Genomic DNA, 18,260 nt, shown 5'->3' on the forward strand with positions numbered 1-18,260 from the left:
AATATTTCTCCAGCTGATCAGTATTTCTAATGACATTCAGATGGCTGCTGTCATAGGATCTGTTGGGTCGGATTCACTTCCTCAGGTTGCAAGTGGTGAGTGATTCAGTGTGTCTTAGGTAGGAGACAGGTGTGGGGCAACTGCAGCAGACAAACTGGCACAATGCCTAGACAGGCCACATTAAAGCCACGCAGCCAAGCCATTAGAGGAAACAGTACACTCTCACACTGACTCATTGTGAACTTACAAACACACCCCAGTCATATCACGAATATCAGGCTAAAAGGCATGAACAGACACAGATGTAGACTCATACGTTCAGTACGCACACATACAACACAACACAACACAACACACACAGACAAACACACATACAGTATACAACAAAATGTTCCACTTTAATTGAACATGAACATTTGTAAGTTTCCATTTACACAGCATTTCATACAATCAAACTGGGATTTTTTTTAGTAGGCTATATTCTGTCCCATTTTTATTTGCAAACTGAACCTTGAGAAAAACAATCTTCAATTGCCTAGACTGTCTCAGCTTGAAAAACAGGTTTGTGTAGGAGTATATCCCCTCATTTGCCTTCAAGGCGAAGAGAGAAAGCCTGAAGCATATCAAAACTTGTCAAGGTTCAAGTACAATCTTTGTATGTGAACAGCTTTTAATTGACCAACCAGACTAAAATACTCATATATTACAGCAAAAACAAAACACAGTGTCAGTCACTTATATAGACATGAACATCACTAGATAAAACCTAAACTGATACCACAGATAAACAGTTATAATCAAGGTTTGAAGATTACTTTTCAGGTGTAATAGCCTATTGAAGATTACTAGTTACCCTAGTAAAGTTACCATTTTAATTTGGCTACTAATCAAAGTAATGTAAGTTATTACTTCTCAATACTTTTTGATGGAAAAACAAGCAACACGAATTCAAACGAGAACCAATGAAAAACAATGCTCAACATTTGCCAAAGCACACTGCCAAATTAATGGAGCATGTCTAGACAGCAATAAAATGAAAAAGAAATGTTACTGAAGGAATGTTATATCCTGCAATTAATCTTTACACAGGAAATGTACATTTGAATGTAACCCTTTTGTAATTACCAAGCTATATATTAATAACTATTTAATTACATATATTTTTCTCAGTTACCTGTGCCGGATTATAGTTACATTTATTTTGTAATGTAACTCCATTAAATGTAACTAGTTACTCCCAAACCCTGGGTATAATGTAAGCCACCTGACCATCTTCATGACCACCAGAATGTTGCCGATAGGGGAAGCCATACTACATTGCAGAGGCACAAATGTCCAACTGGCCCAAGCAAGCCCCTGCCATGTCTACTTCATTACACTCCACACCCACTCTGAAACTCGTAAGATCTGCTTTATATTTTTGCAGGCTTGAAAGTAGAAAGTTATCAAAATACACATGGGTAAGAAGATAAATCAAAGGGAAAAAATGGGTTGCTAGGTAACAGGGAAATGCTTGTCTTGTGAGCTCCAAACAACAAAACTATCCACTGTGCTGATTTTCTATTATATTTTCATGCTTTATTTAACTCAATGATGAAAATCCTTCATTGACAGACAATTTAATGTACATTTTATATCTTTATATTCATATACTGTATGTACACTGGGCACAGCAACAACTGGTTTGACATGTTGAATGTTATCCACATTTTGTTGCATATCTGCATTACTGAGAAGTCCCTCTTTTACTGTAAACATTGTAACATTGTGTAAACATTATTGCTGCTCAGTATCTTTTAAATTGTATGTAAAGCTGAACAAAATGCTTTGGATTCCCTCCTTGATGATCGCTTTACTGGATGACACTTGGGGATGTTTGTAAATCATATTGTTGCACCTAGAAGTAAAGGGACAAAGGATTTTTTTGTTGAAGATTAATAATCTGCTTGGTATAGGCTACCCATATTGTAGTATTACATCATGCTGATCAGTATTCACTCACCTGTCTTTGCTTTCTTCTTATTTGCATTTCTTGTTGTTGTCGGTTTCTAACTTCCTCCAGAGTTAAACGGCCACCTAATGTTAGTGGGAGAATCTCATTAATAATGGATCAATTCATAACATTAATGTTGTATAAAGACACAATAACCATCATATGGCTCAGAATTATCCAGTTTCAAGGGCCTGGTGGGGCTTCATTTCAACACCAGGAACCAGGAAGACATTTTACACAACACTAAGGCGCCCTCTTGTGTCCACTGTAAATACTACAACCCGGTATTTACATTGTAAATGTACAGTGCTGTGACAGCATCTCAGGCCACCTTATCTACAATGCTATAAAGACAGTATATATGTATACTTACAATAAAACCAGAACCTATAGGGTATTTGTACATCGTATTAAAAAACACAACAATGTAGTTTTCATTACAACATTATAACCTACTAAAACAACAAATCTAATTGTGTAGTACTGTATATGTTGTATGCAATTTATTAAATTGATATAATAGTGCATCAAAATGGTTCATTATTCCTTAAAGGCACCCTTAACAGTCTTTTGACCTAAACATAACGTTTTCAAAATCATTTTGATAACATGACAAACGGCACTTCTGCCATTGTCTGAGCAGCCCTCTGTAGGCGATTACCGACCTAGCAACTTTCTAGTTTCGGGTAGGAAACGGAAAAGAGCTGCTATGCTACAGGAATTTGGATATCTTTTTCTACTTACTGCTGTCGGTGCATTACCTCTATATTATATCAAAGTTACGTTCATACTTTGTTGTAAAAGACGCATATTTAGTTTGTTTAATATTGCACTTTTCAACTGTAGGGGGACCCAGAGAGCAAATCTTGTTAAGGGTGCCTTTAAGTTTAGAGAATTGCCTAAATTACACTGCCTGGCCCAAAAAAAAGGTCACACACTCTAATATTTTGTTGGATCGCCTTTAGCTTTGATTACAGCACATATTCGCCGTGGCATCATTTCCACAAGCTTCGGCAATGTCACAACACTTATTTCCGTCCAGCATTGCTTTCATTTTTCGCCAAGATCTTGTATTGATGACGGGAGATTCGGACCACTGCGCAAAGTCTTCTCCAGCACATCCCAAAGACTCTCAATGGGGTTGAGGTCTGGACTCTGTGTCTGGTGATGATGTCTAATGCTCCCTGAACCACTCCTTCACAATTTGAGCCTGATAAATCCTGGCATTGTCATCTTGGAATATGCCCTTGCCATCAGGGAAGAAAAAATCCATTGACGGTATGACCTGGTCATTCAGTATATTCAGGTAGTCAGCTGACCTCATAAAGCACATAACATTGCTGAACCTAGGCCTGATCAACTGCAGCGACCCTAGATTATAGCATTGCCCCCAGGGAGGCTCTTACTATTTGCTTAATTAAATCCAGGTGGTGACCTTTTTTTTGGCCAGGCAGTGTATATGACTTGGCACACATACAAGGAGAAGTTTTGTGCCTGAAGTTATCGGATATATGCATAATTATCTTTTTTCAGATCTTAAATGACCCGATCCACACCTGAATTCTTCAACAGTGCCCAGGAACTTTAAGCCCTGCATACATCTACACTGAGACTGACAATCTCAATGATCTGTTCACGTCTCCTGAGTAACACAAACACAGCAATCCTGCAAGCAGCTAAGTGACTCACCCACGGAGCTGGGGGCTAAAGAAATGTAGCCCATGGCCCGACTCAAGCGCAGATCCTCAAGAGCAGCCAGCTCTGCTTCAGCCTCTGACAGACAAAATATGTAAAGGCTTCACTGTCAAACAGTACATCAGTGGGGAAGGCTCAATACTTTATGCTGACCAAGGAAGGGATATCTTACAAAGATTTTCATACAAATGTATTTCATGCCAAATGTACAAGATGTACACCCATGATGTATTGTGGGAAGAGAATGTTCCTCAATATGCATGCATTAAAGTTTAAGCTTATTTGTTGATTTTAGTCATTTTTGTATGTAGCTGCTTATTTATTTGTTGCACAAATTGTTAATACATGTCTAAATTCGTAAACTGAAACAGCATGCATGAGAACATTTTCAACAGCCAATGTTTTCCATTGTTCTTTCAGAATTACACCCTATTGCAGAGATAAGGCTATTTGTATTCTGTATAACAGCAAAAGCTGTTGATCATAAGCAACATTATGCATCAAACAAAACAAAAAAGACTTACGCTTCTGGATTTCAATTCTCTTCTTTGGGTTTGGTGGAATGACCGTGAAAGCTTTATGACTGATAACAGAAAAAATGCAAAAAGGTGTCGTGCAAACGATTTCAGAATGCCATCACCACAGTTTGTTGGTTCTTCAAGGATTAGGCATAGGCTAAATTAAAGTGGACCTAGCCGGCCATATGGTTTCAGACAGCTTTAAGATGTTTCAGAATTTTTAAATAAAATTCTCATATAGGTCTACGTACCTTCGAATTTCATGTATCACTCTGTCCTCAGGTTTTATTGTTGTCCGTTCATCTTTCTGTGCAATAGGCGCATTCTGGTGTTTAGAGGAGGTCGCACATGTTTTAACTTGGGTATTCGTCGGAGGAGGTCTGGTAGACTCGGTCTTGGGTTGACTGGAGGAAACTTTACATCTTGTGCAACTGGATGCCCTTTTCTTGTGCGTAACGTTAACTTTAGTGCGCCTAGCTTGTGGACTTTCCACAGTTTTCGACTTGACGTTACTGCCAACGATTTTCGGCTTAATCTCAACTGTTCTTGGTTTAATGATTTTAGTGTTGGGCATTTTCATAAATTAGGACTTCCAATCAGACTAAACGATTAAACTAGCCTATAGTCGAATGCCTATCCGCAAAGCATTAAATCCCCCGTTGTCTCACCTGCGCGTTGACCTCCTGAACACTTCTCATGAACAGTAGTAGCCTAGGCTACGAGGATTAAGTGGCCATATGGGCAGCGCATTTCACATGGCCAACTAAACCGCTGTTCACTTCTGCTCCCCAGATTAACAAAGGTTGTCACCATGGTAATCCAATTAATGGCACATTAAACACTGCAAAGAACGCTGGGAAATGTAGGCCTAGTAAGATGTGCATTTCATCAAATATCATCAGGACAAAGTCATGTTCAAGTTCAACCTACAGGTAATGAGTTATGTTATTTATTCTATTTAACCTGTTATTTCTGTGTGGTAGGCCTAATGTAAAGGATAACGATTCTTAAAATGTTTGACACAAATAGGCATATAGGCTAAACATAGGCTAATCAATCTAGCCCAACAACTAGAATTAGAACTGTGATAGACTATGAACAGAGGTGTAGTGGTAAAATAAGGTGGGTAGGCCTAAACTATGAATCCTGTGATCACGGTAAGTTGACTGCGCCATGCGGTATCAGATTTTTAAAAAGGCATTCAGAACATGTCTGAAATTGGTGGAGGTTGTTGTCCAATGTTTATAACAATAACAATGGTATTAAATGATTAGAGTGTTGATGAGTGTACATATTGTGAATGTGGATAATAGCCTAGGCCTTTTTTAATGTTAAAAGTTGCAACTGGTGAATAAACTCTTTTGAGAGGTGGATAAACTCCAATAAGAGGTAAACTCTATTTCTGAAATTTCAGAGGTGGATAAACTGCGTTTACTTGCATTTAGCCTATAGGCTACATCCCTGACTGTGAAGGCACCACGATTTTAAACTGCCGGAAAATAGACAATAACTAAGAAATACCAATTATTTGTAAGTTCGGCTCTGTGCAGACAGAATGAAATTGGTAGAGAACCAACTGCATGCATTTCCTCGATTTACCTAGAATAAATCAGATGCATGTCGCAAAATGCCTGGTATTGCCAAAATACGTTTGGTTCCATTTAGCGATGGTCTGTTAATTGCGTTTTAATTAGACTTTTTGTAGATTAATATAATAATCTAAACATTCAAATCCAGGCCATGAGAGTCTGCTGTCACTGTAGGTTTGTTACTGTATGAGGTCCTCCTACACTCCAAGTGGTGCTGTATCGCTTTTATGATTCTGCCTGTGCACGGCGTATCACCACTCTCTCTACTGTTACCTTTGACGCATTAGGACATGACGGGATTGTAACGCTCGCCAGAAACGGTCACTCTGTGATGAATGATCTCTCTTATTGACTTCGGGCAGGTAGGAGCAATAAGCTGCCAGTTAAGACTTGTGGGCTTTGTAAGGATTTTCTTGACACGCCGTTTTCCCCCGTTTGATCGAAATATAGAGCATGCGTGCATATTTGCTCCAGATAAAGCTTTTCTCCTCTCATGACTTTCATTTTGTAGCATTTACCCAATGTCCGGCAAAGTTGTGGTGATTTATCATCCCTCCGATTTTGCGAGTTTGATGGCTATTGGACATGATTAGCCTAGAAAAGAACCACGGTGTCGATTTCGACAGTCCTAGAATTCAAGGAAGTATGACATGCAAATGGTACACATCAGTTCTGTCATTGCGCATACACGCCCATTTTTCAGCTTGTAAATCTCGAATTTGGGGATAATATAAATGCAGTGACGATGGTAAAATAATAGGCCTCCACGGCGCTATTTTAATTTTCAGACAAATGCTGCATTTAATGTGGATGATGCAGGTGACAGGTTACAGTCATGGTTACAGTATGCTACAGTGTAGCCATATTTCGCTTAGCGCTTCTTTATGGTAGCCTAACTTGTGTGACAAATCCTATTTCGCAGAAATTCCTGGTGAGATCATTTCAGATGTTACAAATGTGTAGGCCTACATGTTTTGAATCATATTCTCTCTATAATATATGTTAGGCTATATGGCATAAATTTGCACGGCTCACGTCTGTCCTTGCATTCAGAAAGCCACCTCTGCCCGTATTTAAGACTCAACATTATTTCAATGTATTGAAAAGATCAAGCGAATAGGCCTACTGATATACAAATCAGATAAATGTGGCCGTTTTACTTCATATCAGTCGAATTTGCATATAAACTGGCCGTTTACAACTTCCTGTTTGACCGCGGTTGTCTGAGGCACATAGCCTAAACTGGAATGTAAATATGTTCAGTCTACTGATGGCATTGCTGCGTAGACTAACCTGTCCATGCAACAGGATACACATGAATATGTAGGAGGCCAGGCAGGTAGGCTGTGTGCTACTCGAAGTAGAAGTGGCCGTTGGGAAGCATATTTATAACGGATAATGTGTTGTCCATCTGCAACCTGTTTCTTTGATTATTCTTTTCCATTACGCATCGTTGGAATGAGAGGTCATGCGTGGACATTGTTGACAGATTCATAACCACCATTTAGATGGGTTGACTAATCCTACTAAGACACTTTGCCATTTTTATCTTTTTCTGTTAACCAAACACTTTACAGAACGCCTACATTTAGAAGTTGATAATGCCGTCAAAGTGTGGTTTAAAAGTTGAGTTTTTGTGAATTTTGCTGTGTGTAGGGTAGGCAAACAAAATAAAATTAATGGAGTATGAAGTGCACTACATATGCTGTGCTGGTGAGGAGCTGACAATTTTGATGCAGTCTAGTTAGTTTTGGGCCTTGGACATTTATTATGATCGGCGAGTTAAGTTGTTTTACAAGCGCGAGCTTGAGCAGCCCACAGCCAAACCACTGCAGGATTTGTTAGTGAAAATCTGTTTATACAGCCTAGGCTCCTCCATGCTTCAATCCTGTTTCAAGACTGGTTTGGCACTTAGCTTGTTGTGTCATGTTTTGAACCAAGTTGGAAGATACACTTTGTCATTGAATCCCACAAAAAGATAACACATCATGCCTTCTATTTCAGTTACAAGTCTTGTTACAACTGTTTTACAATTGTTTTATATTTTACTGTCTTGAAAGGGAGCATATATGACACCAGTTATCCAACTGATTTCAGTAAGAACTGCTTATGGGACAAAAACAGCAATTATACTGCAGTATGTCTGAAGTACAATGCAGTACAATAATATTTGCATGTCGTAAATATACAATTTGTTAACTGCCGTTAACTGCAGTACTATGTAGTGCGATGTAGTTTTTTCATGTCCAAAATATTGCATATCCTGCATATGAAATGCAAAGAATTCCTCCAAAATAGCCATTTTGATTCTCTTGCAGTAGTGCAGCTATTTTTGTAAGGGATGCTAGTTAATAGATATTTGATGGCTTTGGAAGGCTCTACAGTTTTAAGTAGGCCAAAGTGTCTACATTTTATTATTGCCATTTTACATGCTATACACACATATCAAGGGCAACAAAGGTGGGACCAGCTTGCAGGTCTAATAAAACACACATTATCTGAGTTCTGTTTCTGTTTGCTTATGTATGGCTTCATAGGGGTTCAGTGAGAGTGAATGATACTTAATTTTTGTCGTATGGCCTGATTTTATGGAAGCCTGTTTCCGCCACTTAAAAAGAAGAGAAAACTATCACAAACTAAGTCAAAATTCTGAGATACTGAATCAAAATTTTGAGATACTATGTCACAATTTTGAGATAATAAGATGACATGATACTAAGTGAAAATTGTGTGATATTTTTTTATTTTAATCTTTTTTTTTTACTTAGTATCTCAAAATTTCTATTTAGCTCTCAGTGAAAATTTAAGTCAACAACAGAACAGCATAAGATCCAGAGCAATAAAATAATCATGCTCCACTGGTTTGGTTTAAAGTTCAGTGGCAAAGTGGCATTCTTTTACATGACACCATGCATGCCTGAGGGCAACAATCCATCAAAATTCACTTGAATTAAAAGACAACAACAAGACACAGCATAATAACAGTTCTCTGCACATGGGCTTTCATAAGTGAAAGCAAAGCCTCATATATAGGGCAAGGGCACTATGGTTGGTAAAACCCTTTGTTTTCTTTACACATTTCTTTTCACAGACTCCTGTGACCAGACCCACAAAAGAGATGGACAGGGAGCCCAATAGACAATCTGAAACGGAGAAAAGAGAAAGTCCAGCTCAAAGTCCAACTGTAAATCCCTCTAACCAGCCCAAAGCGAGCAACCCCCCCAACCAAGCCAATGGCAACAGCTTCTCCATTCAGACAAAGATCAACAAACCTCCCAGCCAGACGAATGGGAACAACCTCCTCAAACAGCCCACTGGTAAAATTCTTCCCAGCCAGGCCAATGGCAACCAGAGCAGCGCTTCAGTTCACACCACAATCACCACGTTCCACACGACCCCCACTCTGACTGACCAGAAAGTTGTTCAGGTAACCAAGATCTCCTCTCACACATGCACTTTTCTTTACAGTTCAAAGCATCTCTCACACCTCCACTCGGTAGTTCTCCTAGTGGACCACCACTTTCACTTTATCAGTCAGTCACAATTACAACCTCCATCCTCTCACACATATTCAGTCTTACCTTCACTCTAACCCTTAGTCGCTGCTGGGGGTCCCCCTTCCCCGTTCTCTATACTGTGAAATCTGCTGTGATACTTGGCCTCTGTTAGGTGATCCACCAGCCCAGTCGCCAACCAAGAGGGTCGGCTGCACAGCTGCTGCATCAGATGTATACAGTCCAGCAGCAGCAGAAACAGCAGCAGCATGGCTCGCTTCATGCAGCAGCTCAGCAACAACAGCATCAACAGCAACAGCTACAGCAGCAGAAACGGCAAAGCCACCTGCCAGCTGCACAGCAGGTGCAGAATGCCAGGAAATCGTTGAATCTGCCCCATCCAAACAATGCTTTAAAATAGCTTTAAAATAGCATATTCTGCCAGGCTGCTACATGCATCTATCTCATATGCCTATGTTCTGCATCTCCACCTTCCCATATGTGATATTGGTGCCTGCATGTTATAATCTAAATTTTGATAGCTTTTATTAACTTTTTTAGAACTGTGTTAATACTTGGCTGCGAGCAGGGAGTTGAAGGAAGTGCTTTGCTGAGCAATGGCCTGCATGCATTTGGGCTGCATATTCTCGTTTTTTTTTTTTTTTGTCATTCCTTTGATCTGGCATGTGCACCATACCTACCTGAGTCTTGCCACAGTGAATGCCTGTGATCACGTTTTTTTTTTTTTTTTTTCATGTCTATGTTTTTTCACGTCTATGCACTGAAAACTTACATGAAATTTAACCCATTAATGCCTTTCCATTTCAGGTCAGATTGTTTGGGGACAAGATGCCATCTTTGTCATCACCAACCAGCGAAGGATCGCCTGTGTCATCGCCACAGCAGTCTCCCAAACCAGTATGTTTTTTACTCTGAAAAGTGTAACAAAAATTCTTTACAGGGCTATCTTGCATCAGTTTTCTTAAACAAATCTGCTATTCTATAGTTTTGAAACTGTAACTCCCCATGATTTATGGCAGAAATAAGTTACGTTTCCTGTAATAAAACTTTAATAAGCCTTGTGAACTAGCCTCTACCACGTGAGCATATGTTTGCATTGTGGTAAGGCTATGCTCTAACCGACATGTTCTGTATAGGAACATCACAAGAATGTCTGGGGCTCAGGTAGTTCTTAACCGTTCCTGTTTCTGCTCTCATTCTGAATTGCTCCGTTTCTCTGATTTCTAGGTCACGTCACCCAGTTCTCCTGGGTCTACACACATGGTTCGAGCTTCCCAGAGTCCTATCCCGGTGACTGCTAACCAAAGGATAGCCCCGCATGCTCTGCTCTTGGGGAAGAGCGCTTGTACCAGTCCTGCTCAAATGTTGTTGAGAGCACAAATGGTACGGGAACTCTACCAGCCTCTCTGCAGTGACATCAAATTCTCATGTTCTTGAGCCATTGTGAGGGACCTTTCATAGAGTCTCAGACTGAGATATTTATAGAACATAAAATATGGTTTACTTTCTTTCTTCGTTCTCTCCCCTTTAAGAGATAATGCTTTTGTGTTTTAGTCATTTTTTTGGTTTGTAATTTTGGAGTCAAAATTTTGCAGCAATGTTTCAGGGGATTCTGCTAAGTAGGTTTGCTATTAGTTATGTATCTCATATCAGTGACCCAGACTAAATGTATTTTCTTCTCCTGATGATATTTTCTCATTTTGTACAGATTAACCACATCTTCATGCCTTGCTTGCCGCTATCTTCTCTTTGCATACATCACTGTATAATTTCACTCTGTCTTCTTCACCTGTTTGTTTCTGTGCTGCCAATCCTTGGGCTAGCAGCTGATCTTGACCTCCACAGTGCGGCCTGAGCTGCCTGTCCTGTCCTCTCCTTCTTCTCGATTTTCCTCCTCACAGGTGAGCTTTTGATAGAGTGTATGCATTACGGTCTATGCATGATGTGACTGAGAGAAAATGGCTCTTCTGCTGTGGATAGGACGTGGCGTCCGAGGGTTTGTTTGAGAGGATCTCCGTTTAAGGGTATGCACTGTACTCTAGGAGTGCATTGGCTGAAGAGTGACTGAGGTAGTGAAACTTCTCTCCCTTCTACCTCTCATTGCCTTTAGCTCCAGAGCCTGACCCTTCGTCCACCGCCACCAGGAACCTTGACAATCCCGCCAAATCTCCCGCTCAAAGCCTCGGCCACCATCCCACCGTCAGCAGCGCCTCGTCCGAGGGCCCCCATCGCGCCCCTGAGGCTCAGCCAGACACCCACCGGCCTTGGAAGAGAGGCGTCAAAAGTTGGTGATGGCTGTCCAACGTCTCCCCAAGCTGGGGCGAAAACACCACCTGTGCGTCACCTCACCGTGCCACCTCCATGTACGTTACTGGCATTATCGTCCACTCTCTGGACACTCCATCAGTTAACTAGTACCGCATCGTAGACTGATGTACTTCTTGTAAACTGCAACTCACACTTCCCAAGTCCTCTCCATCCCCTACTCCTTTAACTCTGTAGGCATCAAGTCTTACTCAATCAGTGCTTCAAGACAAGAGTATACACAATCTGAACTGCCTGAAGTGCTTGAACATCAAGTTCAAGTGTATGTGTGTGTGTGTGTGTGTGTGTGTGTGTGTGTGTGTGTGTGTGTGTGTGTGAGAGAGAGAGAGAGAGAGAGAGAGAGAGAGACTGTGCATGTGTGCCTGTGTGTATCTACTGTATGTGTGTGTGTATGACTGAATTTTTGTGTGTATGTAAGCATGTGAGCATGTGTGCACTGGTTCCATAAAACAAGCCTGCAACAAAAGAGAAAGGATATGTGTGTGTGTGTGTGTGTGTGTGTGTGTGTGTATACATCCTTGTGTGTGTGTGTCTGTATATGTGTGAGTACAGTATGTCTATACAGACGTATATGTGTGTCTGTGTGTGTGTGTGTGTGTGTGTGTGTGTGTGTGTGTGTGTGTGTGTGTGTGTGTGTGTGATTCGCATGTGCACATCCAAATGCAGTGGTCATTGTGACTATATGACTGTGCTGCACTAGTGCTACTGGCTGTCGTAATTATTAGGTACAAATGTGGTTGGTTCTTTATGTTTTAAACAATGTAAGACAGATTTTTTCTCATTTTAATGTTAATGTATATGTGAATTAGAATTGGAAATGTTGATGAATGGTAGGATGTCATTGTATTGTAATAATATGTATATATGTTTGTTGTAATTGTATATAATGTTTATCATTATGTTCTTACAAAATTGCATTCTTTTCTCATTTCAGCCCTCTACAGCCCAGTACAATCTCATGCATTGGCCAAACACAAAGCCAGTAGCCCAGGCAGCCTTAAACGATCTCATAGCCAGACTTCCCAGCAGCCAGCCAGCCTCCAGAACCACACCTCTCCAAGCAGTCCCCAGGGTCCCACACCAAAGAAGCCCTTACCAGTGTTATATCGTTGCCCCTCAGCCCCGGGCATGTCCACTCAAGCAACATCCTCCTTTCTGCCCTCCAGTCCCTCTGTCACCACAGAGAGAAGCCAGACCACTACCACCACGAATGCCACCTCTCCCACTTTAGCCTTACCCTTGGGGAGCACGACCCCCACCTCGGAGCGGTCGCTCTTGGCCTCAAAGCAGCTGTTGAAGATCGCTCTGTCCTCAGCCTCTGTTCAGATGGCCAGCAACCCGTCCAAGATGGCCGCCATCACAACATCTCGGGATTATATCCAGTCCAAGCCACTGTCTCCCATGTTTTCCCGACCTATCAAACTAGACTGCCAAGGCCACTCCCCGCAAAGAAGCTTGGGCCAGCCGCTGAACCAGCTTTCTCCCGTGTCCACTCAGATCTCCCCAGTCCCAACAACCACACCAAAAATCCCCTCTCCTCTCCCCTCACCTCAGAGACCCTGCCCTCCCTCCCCAATTCTCCCTCCTGGACTCCTTCCAAGTGGCGCCCAGAAACATCCAAAGTCACCCGTGGCGTTACACCACCCAACAGCCCCTACTGAAAGGCTGCCAAAAGAACAGAAGAAAGTGACAGAGGTGGAGGGGAGGAGGACAGATCCAGTAGTGGAGAGACTGATGCCTCTGGCCCAGCCTCTGAAGACAACCATACTGGTCAAACCTCCCACTCTTACAACAAACTCACAAACTCTGAACGCTACCCCAGCTGGAAAAGCTTTAGACTTCACCCTAGTAAGTTTAATCTTCATGTTTGCTTTTCAGTGATCATGGCTTGCTTTTAGCCAGCAAATCAACTCTGTAATCAACTTTGCTGCACTGGAGGTTGTTTTTTGTTTTGTTTTGCTGTTGTGTTTTCTGTTATGTCTACTCACTGGTGTTTTGTCTGGTCCTGAAGTCTGAGCCCCCTTGCTCAGGAGAATCCCAGGGCAAAGCACCAATAAAGAATATACAGAAGAGCCCTCAACCACCAACAGCATCGCCTCCAGCACTTCCTGTGCATCCTGGGGATCATTGTGAGGACGTCTCCACTCAATCAGACAATCACTCAGGTACAGACACATTTGAGACTTCAGCATTTGCGTGTTTGCCTTCAGGCACTAAAATAAGTGCTCTTCAGACCCTCAATACAGTTTTCTCCTCTGGCTTTGCAGCTGTGTCCAGTCTTTCGTCAGACCTGTCACCTACCCAGCCGTCTGTGGTCCCACCATTGAATGACCCCCTGGTACCCAGTGCCTCTCCCTCACCCCTCACACCCCTGCTGGGACAGAACCCCAGTCCTTCTCCCTCATCCGGCTCCACAACAACACCAGAAAATCAGGAGAAACCAGAAGCCACAAAGCCAGTTATTCTAACCCATCTGGTTGATGGCTTCATCATTCAAGAGGGACTTCAGCCTTTCCCGGTGTGGTTCCATTTTAATAATGTTCTCTGATGGAATATTTTGTCATATTATTCTAACCTTTTGGTCACTAAAGAGCCACTCCTAATCATTGGTTAGGCATATGGGACTGACTTCGGTTCTACCTCTCCTCAGGTCATTCGGTCATCCCTGATGGTGGACCAGTCAGGCCGAAAGCTTGAAAGTGCAATGAATGGACTGAAAGATCCAGAACCATTCCACTGTATGGAACCAGCAGATAATTCCTCTGACACAGATGCAGATGTGGGCCCACATGACAGTGAGTAACATACAGGCAAATGATTATGCCAAGTTGGGGACCATCTGCATTACAAAGACCAGAAAATGTGCATGCAATAGAGGATTACAGTACATTTTTACTCAACCCGATTTTACAATCATATTGGAAAATCATTGTTACAATCACATTGGAAAATCTTTTAAAAGTATATTTTACAGTGTATCACTGTGAGTACAGCTAATTTGTCCCATAGTTTGCTGACAAATTGAAATGTTTAACTGTTGAACAAATGTTTCAACTGGAATTGAATGTCTAACTTCTGTATTCCCTTTAACCACCACCCCCCACACAACCACCACCACCACCACCACCACCACCACTCCAATAGATGGGTATGAAGATGGCCAGAGAGTGATGGTGCAGTGTGAGTTCTGCAGAAGAGAAACCCCCTCTCCATCATTTGTCCGCTCCAAACGCTTCTGCTCCAGTTCCTGTGCTAGGCGGTAAGGCTCGTGCTAACATACTGATCCTCTTTTAAAACCACTATGGTAAAATGGACACTAGGTCATTATGTTTTAGTTCCTGTCACAGCGTCATTACACAAGGGAACATGGCTATGCAGTGCGACAGCATTATACCTGGGGGACTAGACCACAAAGGCGACAACAGGAAAGCGCTTAGGTGTCTATATCATGGCCATGTGTCATTAGTAACGACCAAGAACAGGTCATCAGTAAAACCACAGAGGAAGCTGCACTCAATGCACACAGACTCATGCGCTCAACTAGTGAGCACACAATGAAACATCGGAAATAAGAATATGGGTCAGTGAGGAGATATACACAGGTATAGACAATGGCACTGCAGTGGTGTGTGTGTGTGTGTGTGTGTGTGTGTCCTTTCTTTTTTGCATGCATGCATCAATGCAGACATTCACACAATAACTGTAACAGGATGTGGTCAGACACTGCTCACCCAAGAGTCTCAACGTCAGGGGCTTGTTAGGTAGTGATACTGGTGCCTCTACATGCCTGTGTGGGCCTGTGCAAGTATAGCACAACTGTACAATCAAGTCTTCAAAACCTGTTCGTTTGTAACAATCATACCCCAACCTGCCCTTTTCCTGTTTTTTCCGCTTTTCATGTTACAGATTTAGTCATAACAAAAGATTCCGTCCTGCCAGGCGTAGTGGGAGTCAAGATGGCCAGCACAGCCCTGGACTCAAACCAACAGAATCCACCTATGAGGTAAATCTTGGCTGATACTGGCTTGCTAAGAATATGATCATGAACACGGACCTATATACTGTAGGTCATCTACCAAGTGGGAATCATGACATATTCTTAATTGGTCGTTGACTAATGCCCTATGTTCTCAGCTTTTCAATAAAATATGGTTCAGCAAACTGCTGTCCCCTGGCCTTTTACAGATACGTAGTTATCTAAGATCACCTTCATCACAACACTCAGTTCTATAGTGTCAATTAGTTATGGCCCTAGTTGCCCGCTATATGTGTGCTTCAATATGTGTGTGTGTTATTGTGTCTTCAGTGTGTTTTAGATCAGTCAGTGGGCTTGATTTCTCCTCTCCTTTCTAAGGCAGCGTTCACACTAAAACGCTCTTTTCACCTCCTCAACAGCAGTATTCAAAAGTAGTGAGTGCTGCAATTCAATGTAGAAATTAAAACAGGTAGGGCCTACATGTTGTTGCTATGTTACATTATATTTAGTTAAATCACTAGCTCCCTGACATAGCTAAGACAGGCAGCTAAGCAACAACCCAACACAACCTCAAAAGTTGAACTATTTTTAACTTTGAGCAACTTGCGTTTTTAGAAGCCTTTTCCGCTTGGCCCCGCTTTTGAGTCGCGTTGCATCGGTCAGTCGCACCATTCTATAGGGAAACAATTAAATTTGAGTGCCTCGAGGTGAAAAAAGCATGTCAGTCTGAACGCCACCTAACTCCTGTGTGTCTCATTGCTCAGGCTCAGCCGGGCGCAACTGAACAGTGGCGAGTCCAGCCACCCAGAGGCGATGAGGAGGAGGCCGCTGCCCCCATGAAGACCCGCCTGCGCCGGCACACTGAGCTGGAGCGTGAGCGTGAAACCAGGGATGCATCCGAGGAGGCCAGGAGTGAGCCGTGCTCTCCCCAGGACCCAGCCGCCTCTCCCGACCAGTCCTCACGGCCTAGACCCGCTGAGTGGACTGTGGACCAAGTGTGGGAATTCATATCTGCCTTACCAGGTTGGTTTGTGATCCATGCGGCACAGGGCCCAGTTGTCTTCCAGTGCCCAGCTAACAAGCCAAGCTAAACCAGTTTAAGTAAACACAAGAGTCATAAGGGTCTTGTTTAGGCTAAAGCATATTAAAAAGGTTTCACTTAACATGTAAAGCCTGAACATTCACATTTCCTCCTTTGGTCTTAGGCTGTCAGGAGATCGCGGAGTCATTCCGAGCTCAGGAGATCGACGGGCAGGCCCTGCTCCTCCTGACAGAGGATCACCTGATGACCGCCATGAACGTCAAACTGGGGCCCGCACTCAAGATCTGCGCCCGCATCAACTCCCTGAAGGAGCACTAAGAGAGAGAGAGATAGAGAGAGAGAGAGAGAGAGAGAGAGAAAGAGAGAGAGAGGTAGGAGGACAGAGGGATGAGGAGGACAGGCAGAAATGAGATAAGAGTTGGGAGGGGGAGTGAAATGACATACAGCGAGAAAATCCCATATAGCCCAGAGCACTTGCCAATAGAACAGAGCCATTTTGTGCACTTTAAAATTGAGAGATTGCGTTTAATTCGTCAGAGACAATTTCCTGTGTGTTTGCAAAAAAAAAAAAATCAAATGTTAGACACAAATTACCTGTGTATTTAGCATCTGTCTGAAAGCATGATAGCAATATATGGTCAGTATCCGTACACACAAGATCCACACAGTCATAGTAGGAGGGATTTTTGTGTCCACCTTTTGTATGGGGTCTTATAATAAGGGTTGTTTTTTATATTTTGGACTGAGAAGAATGGACCATTCCCTGTGTTACATAGCAAAGGTTGAGGTGAAAGGCAGTGGTAATATTAGTTGCTAGCATGTCCCCTTTCTAGATCTTTTCTTATTGTACTGTATATGTGTACATGTCATAACATTTAAGTGTTTTGTGTGTACAAAGTTCCAGTTGTTTTAAGAAGGATTTGTAATATTTAATATATTTGTTTTTGAGGTTGTGGAAGGTACAACACATGCATATATGGGCGTTTTACAGGGGAAATCATTAACAATACTGTGTTAAGATTAGACAAAAAGGATTTTATTAATCATTTATACTGTGCAAACCAAGCCTAAGAAGTATTGGCTTTAAAACATGTTTAAAGGTATATAAGCTTGAAATGTTTTGTTTTATGAAAACAGGGCAAATGAATTGGTGTCGTTGGAGACCTTAAAGCAGTCGTTTTACAAATGCCAAACCATTGAGGCATTTTATAGTGTAGTATCATGTCAAAAGATGTTTGTCATTGTCACATTACCTTTTCCGTGCCACTTTAAGTATTTAATTAAACAGACATTTTGTTACTGAACCTATGGTCATACTTTTGGCATTTATGAGTATTTTTTTTAATTTACTGTGTTCATTGTTTGCAGTGTAGATGTTATAGATATTTTCCTCTGCTAATACAAACATGCCAGGGCATTCAACATAAATTAATCAAGTGTGCAGGATGCATTATCCCAAAATGCTACACCCTAATACTATAGAACATAGATGTGAGGAGAGAAGCAAGTACTACCTTAAGTCAAAAGGAAATTCACAAAAGAACCCAAAGCTCAATTTTGCATCATTTTTGAACTCAGTTTATGATGATGGTAAAGTCTGTCAATTG

At 41.9% G+C, this 18,260-nt stretch overlaps 2 protein-coding genes across 5 annotated transcripts; one reads left to right on the forward strand and one right to left on the reverse strand.

The window, feature by feature from the left end:
* Positions 1-428: 428 nt before the first annotated feature.
* On the reverse strand, positions 429-5,014 carry zgc:194621 (uncharacterized protein LOC795037 homolog). The gene is made up of 5 exons (XM_048266660.1): positions 4,458-5,014; positions 4,213-4,271; positions 3,683-3,766; positions 2,003-2,076; positions 429-1,897 (listed from the first exon to the last, which is right to left on the reverse strand). Exons 1-5 carry the CDS (start codon positions 4,784-4,786, stop codon positions 1,853-1,855), a joined length of 591 nt encoding a protein of 196 aa, XP_048122617.1. The 5' UTR covers positions 4,787-5,014; the 3' UTR covers positions 429-1,852.
* Positions 5,015-6,072: 1,058 nt separating this feature from the next.
* Positions 6,073-17,957, forward strand: si:ch211-230g15.5 (polyhomeotic-like protein 3). Of its 4 annotated transcripts, none has more exons than XM_048266191.1 (15): positions 6,073-6,157; positions 8,887-9,222; positions 9,465-9,653; positions 10,118-10,207; positions 10,538-10,693; positions 11,134-11,211; positions 11,421-11,673; positions 12,570-13,483; positions 13,647-13,800; positions 13,903-14,153; positions 14,286-14,430; positions 14,780-14,894; positions 15,542-15,638; positions 16,376-16,634; positions 16,817-17,957. In XM_048266191.1, exons 1-15 carry the CDS (start codon positions 6,131-6,133, stop codon positions 16,969-16,971), a joined length of 3,219 nt encoding a protein of 1,072 aa, XP_048122148.1. In that variant the 5' UTR covers positions 6,073-6,130; the 3' UTR covers positions 16,972-17,957. The 4 variants fall into 4 exon arrangements, with proteins under 4 accessions (XP_048122148.1, XP_048122149.1, XP_048122150.1 ...); XM_048266192.1 differs by having other exon boundaries at positions 11,137-11,211; XM_048266193.1 differs by lacking the exon at positions 11,134-11,211.
* The last annotated feature ends 303 nt before the right edge of the window (positions 17,958-18,260 follow it).

This window comes from Alosa alosa, chromosome 16 (genome assembly GCF_017589495.1).
Source record: "Alosa alosa isolate M-15738 ecotype Scorff River chromosome 16, AALO_Geno_1.1, whole genome shotgun sequence".
Lineage (NCBI taxonomy): Eukaryota > Metazoa > Chordata > Actinopteri > Clupeiformes > Clupeidae > Alosa > Alosa alosa.

Bases quoted from the DNA above. Each gene is read 5' to 3' on its own strand.
- si:ch211-230g15.5 (XM_048266191.1), top strand. From the start codon at position 6,131: ATGATCTCTCTTATTGACTTCGGGCAG. The intron at 9,654-10,117 runs GTGCAGAATGCC...TTTCCATTTCAG, and splicing joins ACCTGCCAGCTGCACAGCAG to GTCAGATTGTTTGGGGACAA. The intron at 11,674-12,569 runs GTACGTTACTGG...TTCTCATTTCAG, and splicing joins CCTCACCGTGCCACCTCCAT to CCCTCTACAGCCCAGTACAA.
- zgc:194621 (XM_048266660.1), bottom strand. From the start codon at position 4,786: ATGAAAATGCCCAACACTAAAATCATTAAACCAAGAACAGTTGAGATT. The intron at 4,272-4,457 runs GTACGTAGACCT...TTCTGTTATCAG, and splicing joins GTGATACATGAAATTCGAAG to TCATAAAGCTTTCACGGTCA. The intron at 3,767-4,212 runs GTAAGTCTTTTT...TTTGTCTGTCAG, and splicing joins GAGAATTGAAATCCAGAAGC to AGGCTGAAGCAGAGCTGGCT.